General features: G+C 46.1%; 1 protein-coding gene across 3 annotated transcripts in view; it reads right to left on the reverse strand.

Moving 5' to 3' along the window:
* LOC149836181 (uncharacterized) overlaps nt 1-21,054 on the reverse strand; it is a 42,847-nt gene extending 21,793 nt beyond the window's left edge. For 2 of the 3 annotated variants that reach the window (XR_016432401.1, XR_016432400.1), the window contains exon 1: nt 20,377-21,054. Coding sequence is in view for 1 of the 3 variants with exons in the window: in XM_090009042.1 (XP_089865168.1) it covers nt 17,683-19,308 (1,626 nt within the window). In the remaining 2 variants the exon portion in view is untranslated. Of the gene's footprint in view, nt 1-16,501; nt 19,343-20,376 lie in introns of those variants that run through there. The other variant, XM_090009042.1, reaches the window with a different exon arrangement.
* Between the last annotated feature and the right edge of the window lie 1,144 nt (nt 21,055-22,198).

The raw sequence follows: 22,198 nt of genomic DNA on the forward strand, positions 1-22,198 counted from the left end.
GGGAGAGGGTGATTGAGTCTAGGTTGAGGAAGGTTGTCATGATATCGGAGAATCAATTTGGTTTTATGCCTGGAAGATCAACTATGGAAGATATACATCTTCTTAGACAACTTATTGAAAGATATAGAGAGAGGAACAAAGATTTGCATATGGTTTTTATTGATTTAGAGAAGGCATACGATAGAGTACCTAGGGACGTTCTCTGGTGGACAATGATGAAGAAAGGTGTTTCTCTCAAGTACATTAGTATAATTAAAGATATGTATGAAGGAGTAGTAACCAATGTCCGCACTTGTGGAGGGTGACAACCAATTTTCCGATAACGGTTGGGTTACATCAAGGATCTGCTTTAAGCCGTTTTCTATTTGCGATAGTGATGGATGAGCTTACGAGATCAATTCAAGAAAATGTACCGTGGTGTATGTTGTTTGCTGATGATATTGTTTTGATTGATGAGTCTAGAGCTGGGGTTAATGCTAAGTTAGAATTATGGAGACAGACATTGGAAGCTAGAGGTTTTAAGTTGAGTAAGAGTAAGACTGAATATATGGAATGTCGGTTTAGTAAGCAACGAAGTAGTGATGGGAGTGTAGTGAAGCTTGGTGAGCAAGAAATACCGGTGAATGATTATTTCAAATATTTGGGATCCATCATTCAAAAGTAGGGAGAAATTGATGGAGATGTAAATCATAGGATAAAGGTTGGGTGGATGAAATGGAAAAGTGCAACTGGAGTGTTGTGCGATCGTAGAATGCCATTGCGGTTGAAGGGAAAGTTTTATAGGACGACTATTAGGCCCGCTTTACTATATGGTACGGAATGTTGGGCTGCCAAGAGACATCATATTCAAAAAATGAGTGTAGCTGAGATGCGGATGCTTAGATGGATGTGTGGAAATACAATAAAAGATAAGATTCGGAACGAGGAGATACGTAAGAAGGTAGGTGTTGCACCCATTGAAAACAAGATGCGAGAGAATCGTTTACGGTGGTTTGGACATATTCGACGAAGGCCTAATGATGCTCCAGTTAGAAGGTTGGAGAAATGGGAAAATATATTAGTTAAAAGAGGTCGGGGTAGGCCTAGGAAGACTTGGATGGAGATGATAGGAAAGGATATGAATGCTTTGAACCTCACCGAGGACATGGCATTGGATAGAAATGATTGGAGGAAAAGGATTCATGTGGAAGACCCTAAATGAATTTCTTTTTTGGTTCATATCGCTGACCCCAATTGTTTTGGGATGAAGGCGTAGTTGTTGTTGTTGTTGTTGTTGTTGTTGTATTCTTTCCAGCCGGGAGGAGAGCCAGGAAAACAATACGGAAGCTTCAAGACAGTGATGGCTTAGAAGGGGGGAGGCAGAGATCAAAGTCTTGCAGTGGACTATTTCCAAGGGTGGATTGGTAAGGATAGTCATGGGTCAAGGGTTGTCCCTCCAACTTTCAACAGGAAGCTATCTACTGAACAAAGAACGGCGCTGGGGGTCAAAGCGGAAGAGATTCATGATGCTGTTAAGTCTATCAATGCTGACAAGGCCCCTGGGCCTAATGGATTCAATGGGAAATTCTTTCCCCACTGCTGGCATATGTAAGGTATAGGACCTGATGTCACTAAGGCAGCTTTGAATTTATTCCAGACTGGAAAAGTCCATCAGCAGGTGAATGGATCTTTCATCCGTCGTCTACCCTGCGTGTGATAACCCATCCAACTTGCAGGACTATAGGCCAATTTCCTTATGTAACTTTCTTTACAAGATTCTTTCCAAAGTAATGGCCATCAGACTGAGCAAGGTGATTCATTCTCTGGTCAGCCCCAACCAAACTGCATTCAACAAGGGCAGGAACTTCGCTCATGAGCTCGTGCGAAACTTCCACAGAGATAAGGGGCATCCTCAACCATGCAAAAGTGGACGAAATATGACACGGTTTTATGGGAGTCTGTTCTGGACTGCCTACAGGTCTACTCTACATTGAATTGACCCATTTGCTTGCGAAGACGAAAAAGCCTTATGCATGGATTCTTACTGAATACGTGCTTGTTGCAATAAGCCGCCTCTCCGCTACGATTTTTTTCCTCCATGCTACTTTGTTCGCGAGTACCTTTGTTGCCGCTACGAGTCAGACGCACAAGTTCGTACCTCGTTAGAAAGCGGTCTTTTTCTTACATCCCATGGCCATCTTTTTGCTATAATGACAAGGCTAAAACGGAATTCATAGATGAGCAGAGCGCTTCACGTTCCTTTGCCTCTCCCTGCTCCGCATCTCTTAGTTAACTCCGGATGGAAGGGATGTAGTTCTTTATTGGCTACCCTTCACTGATCGACTCCTACGGGTGGCTAAGGTTATTCGATATCTCCCCCTGACGGGGAAGGAGTTCTCCTGTCTTCTTTTCTTTCGAATCACCGTCAACAGGAAAAAGCGAAGTCATCAAGAAGTCTGGGTCATCTTTCCGCACTCGACTTCGAACGAACAGATGGGGGATAGGTCGTTGGTGGGGAACCGAGCACGAAAGGGATGAAAAGGTCGAATGCTTTAATCAATCTTCGGATTCGGGGCACCCAACCTTTCTTCCTTAGGCGAGCGGATAATCAATCGACCGTGCACCCACAACTAAGTCCTGAGTCTATTCCAACAATGTTTTTCTTTCTATCCGACTCATATATTTGTCCTATCCAAAAAAGCCCACTCTCCCCCTTGAACCTCTCCCGGCACTAACGAAAGCACTAAGACGGGGTACGAAGTCTTTCTTTTCCATCGGTGCTCTATGTGAAGGGGAGTGCACCCCAAGACGTCGTGCCATAAATGGAATCGAATCTTCCCCACCCGTAAGGGCCGTTCCCTTAAACGAGTTAAGCGATAGCACTCCTTGGAGCTTCTTCCATGGGCACTTTCTTCAAAAGTCTTCGCACGGGCCTAGACCTTTTTCATGGGAAAACCTGACGCAACGGCCAAGCTCCGCTTCCAGTCCGTGTCTTTTTCAGCAAAGCGGATTCTCCCTGCAAAGCACCTGACGCATGAGTACTTCGTACCCCGTCTTTTTGCCGCACCCAAACAAAAAACGGAATAAAAAATGTGACACTAATTAAGGAAGAGTCTTTGAATCTGAAGAGAGTCCAACGCTTAACTAGTCATTTTTTCCTCTGACAAGAAAGGCTTTGATGATGATTGCCAGTCCTTGAGGTTGATTAACGAACTTCGGAACTTGACTCCACAGGGCGGCTCCTCCCACTATCGAGGCAGAAGTACATAGGGCTGTCGCTCATCACTATCGAACAAGAAAATGGCAATCCAATGCCAATTTTTCGACAAAGGGAATAGCGGGTTTAGGCCACTGTTCTTCTAACGCTAAGAATAAGAATGGCGGGGAAACTTCCCTTCCCAGATCATGGTACGCCGAATCATGAATGCGAGGAGAAGGAGTGCGGAAGTAGGCTCACATGTTCCGTCATTCTAAAGTGTATTTCTTGGGGGGAGGCAGACTTATGGTGATTGGTAGGCGATGACCAAGCCCTTGACGTTGGTTTACAACGAGAATCTAATCGGATGCCAGCGTTGTAGAAGAAAAACAATGAAATGTCAATCTACAATAACAGAGCCACAGCTAGCGGCAAGGATAAGCGACTAAGAATCAAACTTTCTTACATAATGGAAGAAGAACGAAATGAAATAACCAATTATGTAAACGAAGGTGATCGAAGAAGACTACATCCTTTAGAAAAGCTCCGGGCGATCTAATAGCTAAGAAGAAACGAATCAAAAGGCTAGTTACATCAATCTACTCCTATAGCGGAAAGCCCGGAAGAGAGACAGGCAAAGGGACGTGATTGTGCGAACTTCCTAGCAAGTTGAGGCTGCCCTAAACCGAACCAAACCAACCTCAGAACTTTCTAGTCAACACGTACCAGCCAATAGGAAGACTCCAAGTGAAGACGAACCCGATCGATTAGTGGGACAAACCTAGGGAGACGAGGCTGGGAAAGATATCAGTTCCTCGTTGGAACCTTTTTTCTTTCAGATTCAAGGTGCAAATCCAAAAACCAAAAGAAGTCGACAGAAAGAAAACAATATCTCCAAAAGGAATTATATTCGCACTCAAAAGGAGCAAAGCAATCTTTATTTTATAATCGAAACGAGTTCGAGTGAAGCGAGAATCAGACCTGGAGCCCGGGAGAAAACTGCGCATTAAACCGAAGGAGAATCAATACGGTGGTTGACGAAGGAGAGCGGGAAGCACTCTTTCTACCTGCATACGACGTAGGCCCATCCAGACCAACGAAGGAAGCTGTGGAATTGGAACAACAACGCGGAGCGCCCAGTCCGAAGGAGAGAACCGCTATCTACATACAGCCGTACGAGACAACTTGACTGTTTTTTTTAAACGCCAAAAAGGATCAAGGCCCAAGCCAGTCCCCCAACGCACAAGAGCTTCGAAGGATGGGATTTGATCAACAGGGAGGACCAACTAACTAGTAGATTCGCCCAACACTGTGTGTATTCTCAGCGCTTCACGAAAGTGGCGTAAGCCATTGGTGGCGGGATTGATTATTAGACAAGTCGAATAATGTTTCCAGTATCGAATAGAGCGAGCTCAAGTACACGAGCGAGGCAAAGGAACGTGAATTGGAACAGTTCCCTGCTACCTGAGAGCTACAACCTGTTGCCTGAGTGTTCCCTAAAGCTCTTTCCTGAGCTGGTACAGCAATTACATTGGAGCTCCTGCTTCTTGCTCCTTAGACCGGAGGAAAGCAACCAGCCCGAGTCAGTGCTTCTTTCAGGTTGCCTAACAGTCTGAGGCCTCTCGTCTTTCCTCAACAAACAAGAAGAAAGAACTCGAAGCAACCAACTCAAAACAAAACATGCATCCTTGCCTGATCGGTCGGTTGGGTCACCCGACCCCACCTCCCTTGCTTCCATTCGAGCTACAAGTCAAAGAAGACAATTCCATAAACCGGTTTCACTCGAACAGTTGAAACACATGATGCTGCATTTGCTCCATCGATCGGGCTTGCTCTTCCATGGGAGCAATCCCTCACTTCCAAAGTAGGAGAGCAGCAAAAAACCATTATCTTTCTCCTCTCCTGTCGAAAGAAAAAAGCTAGAACCTATAGCCCCTCCCTCCGTCAGAAAGAAAATTGACTTTTTCCGGCGAGTCCCGTATTATGTATTCAGACGCCACTCCAACTCCGAGGGCCCTTCCTACCTTTCCTCGAAATTGAATCATCTTATCAAGGGAGTCCACCTGCTTCGGAAGTCTTCTCCAGCTCCTCTTCCCTCAGAGCACCACTGCCCAGGTACATATCTTCCGTTTCGGTCTTCGCTTCACGGTAGGACCGTGTTTTTTCGGTCGCATTCGTTCAATCCGGCAAAGTCGGCCTGGCCTATGCCGGCGTATTGCCCATATGCCTAAGAAAGGCCTCTATCCGGCTAGAAGCTTTTAAAGGACGAGGGAGGAATGTGGGCGAAGCCTGACAGCAAGGATCACGTCGCCTAACAGGTCGGCCCAGTCCACGTTTCCACCATGGAAGACACAGATTAGTTCGTCGGGAAAAAAAGACAACAAATCTTTTATGAAATGGGAAATGGTCTCTCACGGGTTCAAGAAAGGGCGCGGGACTCCATCTTTCTTCGCACAAGTAACATAGGGGGAAGGTTGATGAGGGAGTCCCGGCGCGTCAGTTGCTTTTACAGAATCTCCTATGAGGGACTTTTTCCCACGTTGCTTAGTCGGAATTTCTTGAAAAAAAGGCTCCACAAGACACACATTGGTTTTCCGCAAGGAAGCCCCATGTCGCCTGTCCTGATGAATAACAATTTACACCAATTCGATTTAGAAGTAGGTGAATGTACAGAATGGACTAGACCACTCTTTCCTACTGCGAGCGTAGAGTGTTCTATAATCCACCTTCGTTCGTTAGAATAGATAGGCAAATGACTTTTTGATTGCTCTCCTGCCTACACATGAAAAAGCCGTAACTCGGGGTGGAACGTTTCGGGCACTCGGGATCGATGGTTCCATCGATGCGGAAGGGAATCCTCATTTCAAGGCACCCAAACAAAAGACGGACGGAAAAACGAGAAAGAAATGGCTTCTTCGTCGTTTCTGGTTACCAATCGGACACAAGGGCCCAGGACAGCACTGGGGAAGGAGCAATTGCACCCGATCCGAACCGAGTCTCGCTATCCTTTCCACCCGGCAAGCAGGAAAAGAAGGTTCCCAATCAAAGGTTCCCCTGTCCTGCCTTATACTCTTGCTTCTTCTTTCGCCTTCTGTCTTCTCTAGCCTGACTACGACCCCTGTACCGGCGCTCTATCTTCTTCCTCTGTCTTGCTTTTGTTTCCTGTTGCCTGAACGCGGGAACCTAGATTTCCGGAGCGGGAGCAGAAGCGGATACTGTTGTCTACTCTTGCCTTCTTGCTACTTCTTCTGCTTTCGGAACTTAACCTGCTCCTGAACCTACGGAGAGAAAGAGTTATTTTAAAACAAACTCCTGCAATGAAGAAAGGTAGATGGAAAGCCCCGGATAGTCAACGGCTAAGTACGGGATAAGGAGCCTAAAGGCGTTGCCGCCCCCTAGACCTAAGAGAAAGGTACAGACTAAAAAACTCTTGCTGACCGTCGGAGAGAAAGAACAGACCAAACAGAAAGAGATATTGATTGCAGGAGCGAGAGCCCCAGGAAGGCAGACGTCGAGGCACAAGCACGAGCTACAAGAAAGACGGACTGGACTTGTTGCCTAGCCGTCAAAGGCCTAAGAGCCAGGGAAAAGAGATAGATGAAAAAAAGAACCCTTCGCTCTATCGGCCGTCTTACCTTGCTCCTTCCTTGCTTGTTCGCTAGACCTTCGCTTGACATTCGCTAGACGTTCGCGTTAGACCTTCCGACCCAACAGACCAATGAGACTATCCAATCCAACGGGCTTTGCGGGACGAGAAACTCTCTAGCTTGACGAGATTCGAGAAACCTCCCCCTTACTGAACTAGAGCAGACAGATTAGCTCATGCAGGAAAGTTTGAGATACCACCTCTCGTGCTTGACGAGAAACAGAGATCTTGGTTGTGCCGATCGGCTTGCAACACACGAATGACCCGATAACTATTCATCTAGAGCTCGATCGTATATAGAGCTTTAGCCTAGCCATCAGTAAAGGCTTATTGGTTGTGCCACAGTTCGGGAGCAATGGCTGATCGGATAGATCTTTATCTGACTTTCTCGTAGAGTTTAGTAGTTGGTCAAGTCAGCATATCAATAATTGGCGGGCCCACCTAGTAGGTCCCGCGCTACTGGCGTTTTTTTTCATCACAGACGTCAGACCAACTCGCTTGGATGGCTTGCCGGGTAGGACCTGACTTGACTAACAGCCCGAACCAACTGGCTGCTTTCCCTTAGATCAAGATCTAGAGATATGCTCCTCATTGACTCCTCGCTTGACGAGCTTGAGCGCTTGAGCTTGATGCTTGCTTGCTTGCTTGCTTGCTTGATATGCTTGCCGCGTCAAAACACTTTGCCTTTCAGAATGGTAATGCTTTCTTAAAAGCAGAATTTCTCTGTTTCCGGAAAGACTTTCTGCTTTTAAGATCCTTCGAGCCTTCAATGACTTGATTTAGGAAGTGGCGCTTCACTATCATGTGAGTGACGAGAACCGGCCTGTCTCTCTGGCCTAGCCGATCTATACCCTTGCCTTCAAGCTTAGCTGAGAGAACAGACAGGCGTCAATCAATCAGTACAGCAATACTTTTTCCTATAGACGCATAGACCACCACCACCACCTTAATAGTAGTAGGCGCGCACACACACAAGAAAAAAAACATAAAAAAAGAACAAAGTGGGAAAGAGATAAGATTTCACGGCTCCCTTGCGGGACGGGAAGGAGAAAGAGTACTTTATAGTACACAAGTCAAAATAAGGTTGCCTTCTTTTTATAGCCAAAGGACAGTGCGTCTACTATCCTCCCAAAGAAAAGAATATCAAGCATAAAGGAAGTGTTTTTGACCAGTATCCCCTAGCTCACCCAGAGCCAAAGGGGTCGCGGCGCAACCGATCGTCACACTGAAATAGAACGCCGTATCTTCGAAGAAAGTTCATATTGAGCGAATGGAACTCGTACGATAGGAAGCCAGAGAAGGACTTCCCATGGAGTCCCATAGTCCAACACCTTTTTTTTCGGAGAATCCTAAGGTACGAAGACTTAACCACCCATTCCTCTGCCAGCCAGTCGCACCCTCCCCAATACTAATCATACTCCTCTATTTGAAAATAGTATCAATAAGGAGGAGGACAAGCGCATTAAGGAGCCACCCTCAACCCATCCCCACTTCGTAGCAGGTTAGCACACCCCGATTAGGGAAGGCCAACCATAACCAAAGAGGGAGAGGGCCCGTTCATGATAAATCAGAAATATACTTTACCAATGACGGCATTATTGGGTCCAATCAGAATGATGAATCACAAGTGATGGTCTGGATGCCTCCAGAGACGGATGTGATGCGAAGCATGGGAGCCCCGAGTGAAATGATGACCGGGACTACGACTAGGCGGTAGGTGACGCGAAATAATGTGGTGAGGGTCCAAGCTAAACGTCCGAAAGCGACAGGAGGAAAGCTCGTATCATCTCATTGTTGAGCATTGCCATGCTGGGTGACCAAGGAGGTCTTCGCTCGGAAAGCGGCCGATAGATAGATCATTTATTAGAAGAGTGGTCTCCGCCACTGACCCCTAGAAAGATTTTGATCTCTGGTGGTATGATTGTATCCGAACTCCCCTACACTACTTGGATCATCTCACTCACTCTGAGGTGAGTGAAGTGCCCTACTTCCATCTCACGGGTAGTGGTAGTGTAGCTGGGCTATGGCTCCTGGGGAAGGAGACTGCACCGGGCGAGCTATCCGAATAAGCTTCAAAACTACAAGGCGTGTTAGCGACGACTAACGTTTGTTGCTACTCGCTTCTACAAGCGTAGCTCGTAGCTGAGAGCAGCGAGCGGAGGGAACGTAGCGAGCAGCATAGGAGTTTGCTGAGTCACACCACAAAGGTTTTCCTAGTTGGCTAGCAATTCTGCTGAGCATAGAATTTCCCCGGAGCCCCAAACCTTTACTGTTTTAGCGAAGTTTCACCCAGATTGGGACAAATGGAAGGAAGGGCTTTTCCAAATCAAAGGAGCAGCACCATTCCTTTAACACGATTAGTCTCCCATTGACAAACCAAGGCCCGGTCTCCTTCATTCATTCTTTCTTTCTCACTTAAGGCTAGCAAAATCAAATCCATTCTCAAGGGAATATAGACTAACCTCACCTCTTCACTTCCAGGTTGATTGTTTGACTTGTTTCAGATAGTTGTAGGGCCCAGAGTGTAGCCAACCATGGCGTTCTTCCACCTTTCCATCTTCCCATATTTCTTCTGAGGGATAGACAATGCACCTTTCCCCATCAACCTCCGTCACTTCAGAGTCTATTGAAGAAAGCTTGATTCTCGACCCTCCATACCTGTTTTTGACTGAAATAAAGAAAAGAAGACCATTCGAACTTATCTACTCGGTTCAGGCTCATATCATCTCCAAACTTACCCCTAGATAAAAATGCCTGTGCAAGAACAGAACATGGGATCTGATCCGTCACTCTCAGAGTCATGCTCTCCTTCTCTGCCTGGCTATTATTCAACTTATTTGCTGCATTTACCTCCTGGTTTAACATAGTTGATTTCACCAAGGGGGCAGATTTGCAAGAACCGCAGGCTCTGCCCCCACCAGGTTGGATGGGGGGCCGCCCCAGAAGACAGGGTTGGCTCTGTCCGAACGAACCATACATCAGTAAAGGATGATCAGTAGCCCCTTCCCCCTCCAGAGCAGCAGCGTTTGATTCTGAAACAATCCAGAAGATTTTGTCGACCGAGAGCCCAGACTAGGAGCAGTGAAATCACCCCCAATCGAACCTACACCACCCTTCCATCCAGACTGCTGAGAAACCTTCGTCACCGGCCCAGAAGGAGAATGGCTTGGGCTCTTTTTTAGTACGGTCCCTTTTACCATTGAAGGGAGGGGAGGAAACAGAGATTGGGCTTCCCCGAAGGGGGTACCCATTGTGGAGGACCGACCAGTCACTCTCTTTACGTGACGACTTAATAGGTAGGGCTCAATTCAACCTTTTCTCACTTCCCAATGGACCGGTAGACGGCCCCACTCCTCAGCTAATCAATGTCTCCTCTATTTTTTTGATTGGAAAAAGGAAGAGCTTCCTTGATGACGTTGATGCCTCTTCGTTAAGATCCATTTCGTTTATGGATTCATTTGCTTTTTGGAGGGAGCTATTGGCCAATCTCCTGAAAAAGGCCTTCCTATCCGGCAACTGTCTGTAGAGGCTGATCTCTCTTGCGACCGACCGGCCGGTGGTCGTAACTCCTCTAATCAGTCTGTCTAGTCTAATGCCCTGCTCCATTCGATAGATATTTCCATCCATTCCTTGTTTTGATCCGGCGATACGCGGAAAGGGAATGACCGAAGATTCCGTCTTATCCTCAATAATCTTGACATCCGAGATGTGGTGATGCTCCAATATACTGGGACTGGCTACCGCCTCATACTGATTATCTCCTGGCCTATGGCACCCAATCTGATGAGTCGAGCAATGCATTAAAAGCGGATGGTCCTCCCTCCAGTTCATGGCTCGAGCCGGGTGGCATTCCAAGGCTTTTGGCATATTGCCAACAAGAACCTGTCCTATGACACCAAGAAACCGAGCGTCATGCGAGTGACACCCTTGAGGAACCATACAAATTTTGGGGGACCTCAAGGTGGCCTCATTTTGCCAAGGGAGGCTTTTTGGATGCGTTACACGGCCCAATTGGCCCATGCAAGCCACGCAGGGCTATGGTTACAAGGCCTAGCGGCCCTTGTGAGCCACGCAGGGCTTTAGGTTTGGCCTAACAAGGGTATGTGCTGCACATATATACATATTTACAAGCCCTTTGGGCCATGCTAGCCACGCAAGGCTAGCGCGGTGGTTGGTGGGATTGGTGCACCCGTTGGTGGGCCGTTACAATTCCTCCCCCGCCGAAGTCCTCGACGCCCTCGTCGAGCTCTAGCCGCTGATGATATTCTGCTACTTGCTGCGGAAATTGTTGAAGCTTGGCGGCGTCCTCCCAGCTGGCTTCGTTGTCCGGTAGTCCCTTCCACTTCACGAGGTACTCTTTAACTCTGCCTCTGGTGCTGTTGCGGTGGGTGATGATGTAGTCCACGTCGTTGGAGTAGATGGTGAGAAGTGGTGCTGGCGGCCGCTGCGGTATGTTTCTGCTATCGTCTTCTTCATCGGCGTGATATGGCTTCAAACTGCTCACATGGAAGACGGGGTGCACGTTGTAGACTGGGGGAAGGTCCAGTCGGTATGCGGCGTTTCCCACTTTCTTGATATGGGGAAGGGCCCATCATATTTTCGAATGAGTCCCTTGTGTTTGCCGCGGAAGACCATCGTCCGTTCTGGATGTAGCTTGAGGAGTACCAAGTCCCCCACTTGATACTCTACGGGTCGGCGCAATAATTATTAGTAGTCGTCGGCCCATTTATTCATCCTTTTTGCAGCCTTGTTGAGGTAAGCTTTGGCAAGATCAGTCTGCTCCTGCCAGTCTCTAGCAAATTGGTGAGCTGCAGGGCTCTTTCCTTGGTATTTGGCTGCGACGAGGTGTGGTGTGAGTGGTTGTTGTCCAGTAGCAAGCTCGAACGGACTGTGGTTAGACGCTTCGCTCTTATGCAAGTTATAGCAAAACTGGGCTCTAGTAGATGAACCCAATCACGCTGGTTAGCATTGACGAAGTGTCGTAGGTCTTCCTCAAGTAGGGCATTAATCCGTTCGGTCTGCCCGTCGGTCTGGGGATGGAAGCTCGTGGAGAAGTGTAACTCTGACCCCAACAAGCGAAACACTTTCGTCCAGAATCGTCCCGTGAATCTAGGGTCGCGGTCGCTGACAATAGTTTCTGGAAGTCCCCAATACTTAACCACATTCTTAACAAATAGTTGGGCCACATGATCAGCGCTACAGGTGGGTGGTGTGGCAACAAAGACAGCATACTTTGAAAACCGGTCCACTACCACCATGATGGAACCGTACCCATCGACCTTGGGTAGGGCCATGATGAAGTCCATGGAGACGCTCTCCATGGACGGCTCGGGATGGGCAGGGGTTCGTTAGAACCACCCGGTTTCAAATGGCTGGGCTTGTCTTGCTGGCAGACAAGGCAAGTCCTGACATATTCCTCAACATCGGTCCGCATCTGGGGCCAATAGTAGGCCCTTTCCAAAAGAGCAAGGATCCGGTGTTGTCCTGGGTGACCGGCCCACTTGGTATCATGGCACTCCTTGACCAAATCGCGTTGTAGCGAGTCCCATCGCGGAACGAAGATGCGCTCACCCTTCACAAGAAGCAATCTGTCCCTTAGCCAAAATCTCTTAGTCTTGCCGGTAGTAAGGTTCTGGGCAGCAGGGTCGTGCTTCATGCCCTCGCGGATCCGATCGAGGAGAGTGCTTTGTACGCGAGCTACCACAGGTTCTGGGGCTTGTAAGGCAGCCAACTCTGCCTTTCGGCTTAGTGCATCGGCAACCATTTGATATGGTCCTCCCAGACTTGTATTCGAGGACCATATCAAATTCAGCCAGGAACTCTTGCCATCGAGCTTGTTTAGGGCTTAGCTTCCGTTGGGTCTGAAAATAGCTCATGGCGACGTTGTCAGTCTTCACGACGAACGGTGCCCCAAGCAAATAGTGGTGCCACACTCGCAAACAATGCACTATTGCTGTCATCTCCTTCTCGTGCACGGAGTACCGCCTCTCTGTGTCATTTAGTTTGCGGCTCTCGAAAGCTATGGGATGACCTTCCTGCATCAAAACACCGCCAATAGCAAAGTTAGAGGCGTCAGTGTGCACTTCAAAAGACTTAGAGTGGTCAGGCAAGCGAAGCACGGGTTCGCTGGTGACGGCTTCCTTAAGGATTGTCGAATGCGGCTTGGCATTCGGAGGACCATTCCCACTTGTGGTCCTTCTTGAGCAAATCCGTCAATGGAGCGGTGATTAGGGCTTAATAGCGCCTTGAGAAAACGTCGGTAATAATTAGCTTAGCCAGGAAAGAATGCAATTCGGCAATCTTGGTGGGCGGCTCCCAATCCTTGATAGCTTTCATCTTTCTTTCGTCCATGCGTAGTTTGCCTCCGCCCACAACATGGCCCAAAAAAGTTATCTCTTGTTGTCCAAACAAGCATTTCTCTTTCTTCACATAGAGCTCGTTGTCTCGAAGAGCTTTAAAGACGGTGCGTAGATGCTTAGAGTGATCCTTCAGGGTGTCGTTGTACACCACGATGTCATCCAAGTATACTACCACAAAGCGGTCGAGGTAAGGGTAGAAGATCTTGTTCATTAAGGTGGAGAAGGTGGCCGGCGCGTTGGTTAGTCCAAAGGGCATAACCAAGAACTCGAATGCCCCGTATCGCGTTACACAAGTCATTTTCGGCTCATCCCCCTCAGCGATGCGAACTTGCCAATACCCTGAGCGCAAGTCCAGCTTTGAAAAGTACCTCGCTCTACCCAATTGATCAAAGAGGTCCGCCGCCTACTACCTTAATAGTGGTGGTGGTGGCAGTGGGTACTTGTTCTTAACAGTGATCTTGTTCAAAGCCCGATAGTCTACGCACAATCACTTCGTGCCGTCATGCTTGAGTTGGAACAACACAGGGGCTCCAAATGGTGCCTTTGAGGGCCTAACTATTAGTAGCCGGCTTCGAGTAACTCATTGAGTTGCTTCCTTAGTTCAGCTAGCTCTGGCGGTGCCATCCTATAAGGGACCATAGCAGGATCCCGGGGGGACCCTGGCTCTAGTTCAATCTGATGGTCTACCTCCCTCCTAGGAGGTAGCCTTTTTGGTAATTCGGCGGGCATCATATCCGCAAACTCACGCAATACGTCCTCAAGAACTGGTGGGACATCCTGGGCCAACTCGCTCCCCTCATCCTTCAATGCTACCAAGGTGTCTTCCCCCTTCTTCAAGCCCTTATTTAGTTGTAGGGCTGAGATCATAGGCATTTTTGCCTTGCCGTTGCTAGTAGTAGACACCATGCAAGGCGTCTTCTCATCCAGGATGCCTACCGCCCGTAGGTGCGGCATAGGGACTACCTTAGCGGCACTAAGGAATTCCATACCTTTTCTCATTTGAAAATCGTCTAATGGGGCCACGGAGAAGTTGGTGTCTCCTTTCCAACTCTCGATTTGAATCTCCACACCCTTGGCCACTCCAAGGATGGGCTTGGCCTCGGAGTTAACCGCTTCATGCGGCTCTCCCTTTTCTCGAATCGAAGGCCTTTCTTTCTCTATCTCCTGAACGATGGTTGTGAAAGGCATTCCCTCTCTATCCCTGAATGCCCCCTCTTGCGAAACGAAATTGTGGGTGGCACCTGTGTCCACCATAGCCTTAGTGGCTCTCCCATTGACTACAACATCCAGGTACATCAACTCCTTGCTAACGCTGGAGTTGCCAGCAGTCGATCCCTTTAAGGCGTTGAGCATCTGCAAGGCCCCCATTTTGGGCTCTTCTTCCTTTTTCTCCTCCTCCACGCGAGCGGCGTTGACGGTCCTATTCGCATTATTGGGATTATTGGGACACTCACGTGTGAGGTGGTTTCCCTTGCAGAAGAAGCATCCGTAATTGCACTGGAAAGGTCTATGCCTATCAAATGCCTATCAAAAAGCACAAGCTTAAAACAAATGTGTGTGTTTTATAAATTAATATACATAGAAAAAATTCATTGATTAAAAAATAGAGAATATTTATCCTTGCATCCTATTTTTCAAAAGTTTTGGAACTTGCATCGCATGTGGGGGTGTGCCCTTATCTTTGTGACATAGCTAGCCATTATGGAACCCCATAGTTTTTTCATGCAAACATTGCTTAGCATGAGTCAGCACCAGACAACAAAGAGACCGATCAGTACCCAAACATCTCATCTTGTTTGGAGGATAGATTACAAATATCATAGAGCCTAACTCTCACATATCCATATTTCTATATGTAAAGCAGAAATACTTATTTAGCTGATTGATAACAGCCATCCATGAAGCAAGAAGCAGTGATAGTTAGAACGCTTCAGACAGATGAGCAATGAGTATCATCTTCTAACTGAGATGACATGCATCTGACACTTCCATAACATTTATTATACTTGAATATTTTATATATGGAAAATTAGAAACTTCCCATCTTCATGATCTTAACTCACCATGCTTCCCGAAAACACCTACTTCTTAACTTTACACTTTGGTTGTGCAGTGTAGATATACAAGAAGTACAACAACAACAACAACTACGCCTTCATCCCAAAACAATTGGGGTCGGCGATATGAACTAAAAAAGAAAATCATTCTGGGTCTTCCACATGAATCCTTCTCCTCCAATCATTTCTATCCAATGACATGTCCTCGGTGAGGTTCAAAGCATTCATATCCTTTCCTATCATCTTCATCCATGTCTTCCTAGGCCTACCCCGACCTCTTTTAACTAATATATTTTCCCATTTCTCCATCCTTCTAACTGGAGCATCATTAGGCCTTTGCCGAATATGTCCAAACCACCGTAAACGATTCTCTCTCATCTTATTTTCAATGGGTGCAACGCCTACCCGAAAACAATATTGGTTGTCAACATCATTGACAACATGGCTGCTTGCTGGACAAGCTCATTCAAATAACAAAACAACATGATGCTTGATGCCACAGATAATATTTAGCTCCATAGAGCCAAGAAAGTCTGCCATGTCATATTCTTTCAGGGAATGCACACAATTTTACCTTTTATCTAAGATTTCAAACAATAAATGGTCCTTTGAATGCAGGATTTCAATCTCCCATATTTGAACTAATAAGCAATATGCTTCCATATATAATACGGGGCAATTTGATAGAGAAATGGGTGCAACATTTTTAGCATTGGTAACAAGTTAACAACTGGTCAGTGCACGAGATCCCATTGCCCAACTATGTCTTCCAATTTTCCACTTACAATTCCAAACTATAAGCTTTGAGCTATGTCACATGGGTGCGGGTGCGGGTGCCAGTGCAGGGTGCGGCACTTTCAAAAAACTTGGGTGCGGGGGTGCGGCAAAAATATAAAAAATTATATATATATATATATATATATATATATATATATATATATATATATATATATATATATATAGTCCAAAAGTTGGACATAAATGACCCTGGGTGCATTGACCACACCTAGGGTCAGGTTGACCGCACCGGGTGCCGCACCTAGAATCCTAACCAAATGGAATCGCGTTGACCGCACAGGGTCAGACTAACTGCATCGCGTCAACGCGGGTGCAGCACCTAGTTGGCCGAGTCCCTATGACATAGGCTTTGAGAATCCTAACCAAATGGAATCCTAGATTGATTATAATAAAAACCTAGCATCCATTTCAGGTACCATCTTTTTTGCTGTTTTCTTCCTCATGCTGGAGAACCAGCAAGTTATAGTTTCCTCATAGAACAGTCCTGCAAAGGACTAACTACATCTCCTAATGCCTTAATGTCCGGAATACCACACCCAGGAAAGTCTAATTGGAAAAAATTGATCGATGACTCATGAGTAAGATGACATGCAAATTTAACGGCATATATCATCAAACAAAGTACACAAATATCCAAACAAATCCCACTAATGCCCAGCAAAAGAAATTAATAGCATGCCTAATGATCTAAGGACGACAATTGAGCCAACTAAAACACGCATCAATAGAGAGTTGCACTCTAGTGCTACACAATTAGTTATAGTCAGCAAGGGGAAGGAACATATCTAAAGAGAACAAAGAAGTGTTTGATACACCAAATAATTCTGTTTACATTGACTGTAAAATACTAAACTATGTTTTACAAACGCCAACATGAACCACCGTGAGAATTTCCATTAAATAAGTACATTTTTTTCTACACAAGAACTACATTGTGATGTTCTATTCATATTAAAATCAATCAATAAAGGGCATCCATGAACCCTTTCAACTCTTTCAAGCTGTAGCAAGTATAACCATGTCCATGAGAGCCAAAATTGTTACCTAACCAGTAGAACAACGTAGTAGTTTATGAGTAAAGAGCGAATGAAGCATGCTGAAACTATCTACCGACTAAGTATTTCTCTAACCATTCTGCCTCCTTTGCACAGTTAGACAGCTGCCAAACTTAAACATCTACCAAACATCGATCCATCAAGTTGATGAGAGTATCATCCCATCAAGCAAATGAGATGAAATCACTATCTTCATGGTGAGGCAAGCGAACTGCAACCACAATTCTTCCCATGACACATATAAACTCTCTGTGAATCAACAAACAGAGGTTCTCATCATTGCAAACGCTTCAATGTCGGGCATGATTCATGGTGAGGAAGAATTAAGCACAGGCACAACAGATTCGTTACACATTTGAAGAATCGAAGGGATTGAGCTCATTCAAGACTTTAACTCCCACTCCACCGGAGATAAGTGATCTAGTTTCCAGCCATAAGGGTACAGGAAGGCAAAGGAGGGATGCATGCCCAACGCAGTAAGGATAAATCACTTTCCCTATTGATTCTCTCCCAATTGGTCGTATCATAGGTGGGATGACTTCACGGGTGAGGCCCCTGAATCCGCAGTTTCCAATCACAATGACACTTGCAATCAAATCCCAACGATACCATCAAGAGTGTGTGTCCAAGCCTCAGAACCACCAACAACCTTGGTGACAAACACCCTCCAAGAGTCGGCATCAAGAAGGACCCCTCTATTGAATGTAGCCAGAAGCACCTCTGTGATACCCTCCGTGTTCTTCCCACATAAACCATCAATTAGAACAGCAAAAGTAAACTTATTTGGCATACATTCTTTTTCAATCATCTCCTCTAATATCTTCACACCTTCATCGGTCTTACCCGATTTACAGAACCCCCCGATCAGCGTATTATATGTATGAACATTTGGAGTGCACCCCATCTCAATCATATCATCCCACAATCTCCCCGCCTCCTGCAACTCCCCATTCTCGCACATCCCTGATATAAGTGCATTGTACGTTAGAATGCTCGGTATCGAACCTCGCTCGAATTCGTTGAAGAGCTTCATCGCTTCCTTGTGTTTCCCCTGCTTACAGAGCCAATATATGAGCGTGCTTGAGATTGCATTATCCGGCGTGCAATTCTTCTTCAACAGCCTCTTCCACAACGAGGATGCCTCGTCCACCTTCCCCTCGTGACACAGCAAATCGATAACCTTACAACAAAGGGCTGAACAAGGCAGAAACCTCCTCTCCAGCATATCGTTCAGTAGATTCAGTGCCTCCCCACATTTCCCCTCCCTACACAACGCTTCAATCACGACGCTATACGTAACGTCGTTAGGAAGAACACCATTCTCCTCCATGTCGTCCATAAGCTTCACGCCGTCGATCAAACGCATGTTCCTGCAATACCCATCTATCAGAACGGTGTAGCTGATCGCGTCGAGAACCCACCCTTTGCTCCGGATCTCGTCGAAGATCTCCCTCGTCTTCTGGAGATCGCCGACCGCACAGAGCCCGCCGAGGACCGTCGTGTAGGTGACCGCATTGGGGACGAACCCTTGCCCAGGCATCTCCTCCATGACCCGGAGCGCGGCGCCCAAATCGTTCATCTTGCAGAGCGCCTTGATGAGAATGTTGCACGAGAACACGTTCGGGACAACGCCCAATTTTCGGGCGTTCTTATACAGGAAATGGGCAAGGTCGAAGCGCTTCGTCTGGACCATGGCGTTGAGGAGAGTGTTGAAGGAGCGGACCGATCGATTGACGCCGAATTCCGGCATGCGCAGGAAGCACCGGACGGCTGGCCGGGGCCGGTTCGCGAAGCCGTAGTTGCGGATTGCGACGATGAAGACGATCTCGCTGCCGCGAACGCCCTCGGATTTCATCCGACGGAAGAGGGACTCCATGGCATCGAATTCGCGGGCGCGGGCAAGGCGCTCGATCATGGCGGAGTAGGTTTCGGAAGTGTGGGAGAAGCCCTTGTGGTACTTGCCGGCGTGGTCGAAGATCTGGAGAGCGAGGTCGAGGTTCTGCTGGCGGCTGATCATGCGGATGAGGCGGCGAGGGGAGAGCAGAGAGGGCCAGCCGGAGATGGGAGGGGTCACAGTGAAGGCGTCGAGGTTGGGCACCCGGAGAAGGTCGGTTTGGTCGACGGAGGGGGTGTGGATGAGAGAGGGAGGGGGTGCGAGGAAGAGGCGTTTGGTGGGGAGGGAGTGGAGGTGGTGGCGCCATAGGTTCAGTGGGGGCATGGCTTTGCTCTCTCTCTCTCTCTCTATCTCTCTACTGTGGGAGGGAAGGAGTTCAAAAAAGAGGAAAATAGAGGTTAGAAAAGGAAAAGAGAAGGAAGAGAGAGAAACCAACAAGAGAGGAAAAAAAAAATTTCGATGATCACAATTTTTTTATTTACAGAAAAAAAAATAACTTAACATAAATAAAACCTGCAAAAATGATCAAAGGGTTGATGAGACAGGGAATCGGATGTTATGGACTGGGCGAACTATTGAATGCCCTAAGTGTCAGTTTGTATTGTACTGGCTATGAGGGTCTGGTTCAGAGGAAAACGCGTGGAGGAAAGTGCAGAGATGAATGGACCATTCCAGATCCTCAATTGTGAAGACTTAGGAAGGCATTAATAGAGAGCTGTACACTAAAAAAAATGGAAAGGAAACAATAAAAAGAAAGTGATAAAAAAAAATGAAAACTCGATAGGATTAAATCCTGATAGAATGCATAAAGTGAGGGTTACAGGAGATTCATGCTATTTAAGTGTGACGAGTGTGTGATTCCAGGTGATGACAAAAGCCAAGTGATAACCAAAATGCCAAACACCTGAGTGGCATTCAATGAAATGGTAAGGCGATATTGACGCCCAATGGAGGACCTCTGATGGGTCGTTATAAGATGATGTATATGAAATGGGAAACATATGAATATATAAGCGTACACCTAGTGACAATCAAAAGGTATCATGAACGATGTGGATGTGAATCACAATAGAATTAGGATATCAAGAAGAAAAAAAAGAATCAAAATCGCAATCATTATTATCAAAACTAGAATTGGAAATTAGATGCAGGACAGAAATAAAAAAAAAGGGCTACAAATTTGCAATACACAGGGTGATAAAAAAAAATGAGATTCAAAAGAAAAGGATGTCGGAACATAAGCATTCCTCATGCTGTTGCATCTAGGTAAATCGATTTGCTATAAGCAAATCGATGCTTACCAAAGATGCATTTAAAGAAGTAGGAACAGAAAGATTCAGAGAAAACAGAAAGAGGAGAAAAGAGAGAAAGCCAGAAGGTAGAGATACTTACCACCAATCTGAGAAAAATGAAGGGGAATCAAGATGCTCTGAAGGAGGTAAGATGGCGTGTTACAACGGATAATCAGATCTGCGATTGAGGATTCACGGATTGACTGAACTCCAGGGGGGTTTTGCAGTAATCTCCGTCTCCTTCCGTTGATTATGCTGAAGATGGCAGAAGATAATATAAAGGGGAAAGGTTGGTCCACGATTTTCAGGGAAACGATGCCGTTGCCAATGTGAAGATGGATACCAACGATGGATGCTTTAAGTAAAAAAAAAAAAGAACTGATCTTAATGAAAATAATGGGGGGGGTGGAAAGCACTAATGGAGGCTGTTTGCAATGGACGAAAGTCGATGTGGGAGAGTGGCGATGTGGTCTCTTGCAGAGGAGATGTTGTTCTTCAACAGTTCGCAAAAAAAAAAAAAAGATGTTCAGGAGGGAAAGGGGAACAGAGGGAAGAAGGGAAGAGGGGAAGAACGTGACGCATGATGGGGTGAAGACGGATGATGTAAAGGGGTTCCCTGCGTGCCCTTTTAAGAAAGGGGAAGAAAATTCGGGAAGAAAGGCCGTTGGGAATCGACGATGGGAGAGAAAAGGCCTTGGGAAGATGGAGGGCGATGGAGGTTGGTTGTGAAGGCTGAGACGAGAGAAGGAGAAGGCGGCTGGGCGATAAGGGTTTCGAGCGTGAACGAGAGGGGGGCGATTAGGGTTTATTTGTGAAAACTTTTTGGTTTTTCCAAAAAGAGGCTCCCTTAACAAAATATTTCATAAAAAATGGTTTAAGAATGAATTTTTTAGCAAAATCGACTTTAAAAAGTTTAAACTCATTCATTTTTCTTTGAAATTTTCCATTTTTTTGGTTTTTGTTTTACCTTTCTATTTTTTTGTATTTTTAGAATAAAATCCTAAAGTTTGTGAGAAAACAAAGGTTAAAACTATTTTTTTTTTGTGTTTTTGCAAAAAATATTTACAAAAGGGAATTTTTTCTGAGAATTTAAGAGCTATTTTGAGAAAATTTCTTTAAAAATGGGTTTTGATCCGAATTTTGAGGAAATATGGATTTAAAGTACTGGATTCGGATCCGGAGTCGATTTTGAATATATCAATATGGATTTTAATTCAGAAAATCTGAAGAATGATCAAAATTTAGCTTTGGTTTTCTCAGAAAATGAAACCAGGGGCAAAAGGGTCATTTTTATAAATCTTTGAAAATTTTGGGGTGTTCACAGGGTTGTGGTTCAGTAGTTCAAAGTCTATAGATAGAAATTGGAGAGTTCAGCGAGGTAAACCACTTGACGCCACTTGTGTGTATTTGGATTCATCGAATTCCAATGACGTAAAAGAAAGATAATGAGAACCATCTCTCTCTTAAGTGTTTGCATTCAAGGAATTTTGTGGAATAGAATCCAATCCAACAAAAGAAAGGTGGTGAGAATCAGATGTCAACTCTCTCTCTCTCTGGGTCCAAGGAAACAAGAGACTGTCTTGAGTTTGACCAACTAGGCGTATGATCGCCCGCTTGAGAGAAGGGGCATCGTACTTAGTAGGTGCTGCTGAAGCAGGAGCAAAAGAGAGAGAGAGAGAGAGTTGGACGTCGAGGGAAAAAGCAAGGCTCTGGAATTTAGATCGTTTAATTCTTTCTATTCATTTCACAGCGACCCATCGTTCAGATATCAGAATGAGTTTTCTTTTGGGCAAGAAGAAAACAACTGCAGGTATTTCTCCCTCTTCTCTTTCAATTCAATGCTGGCAATGAAAGTCACGTTGGTGGGTCGATATTGGGTTATTGTTCAACTCATGTATGTTATTGTGCTTGCCTTATTGTTC

The sequence above is a fragment of the Nuphar pumila genome, chromosome 6, assembly GCF_984573655.1.
Source record: "Nuphar pumila chromosome 6, dmNupPumi1.hap1.1, whole genome shotgun sequence".
In the NCBI taxonomy this organism is placed as follows: domain Eukaryota; kingdom Viridiplantae; phylum Streptophyta; class Magnoliopsida; order Nymphaeales; family Nymphaeaceae; genus Nuphar; species Nuphar pumila.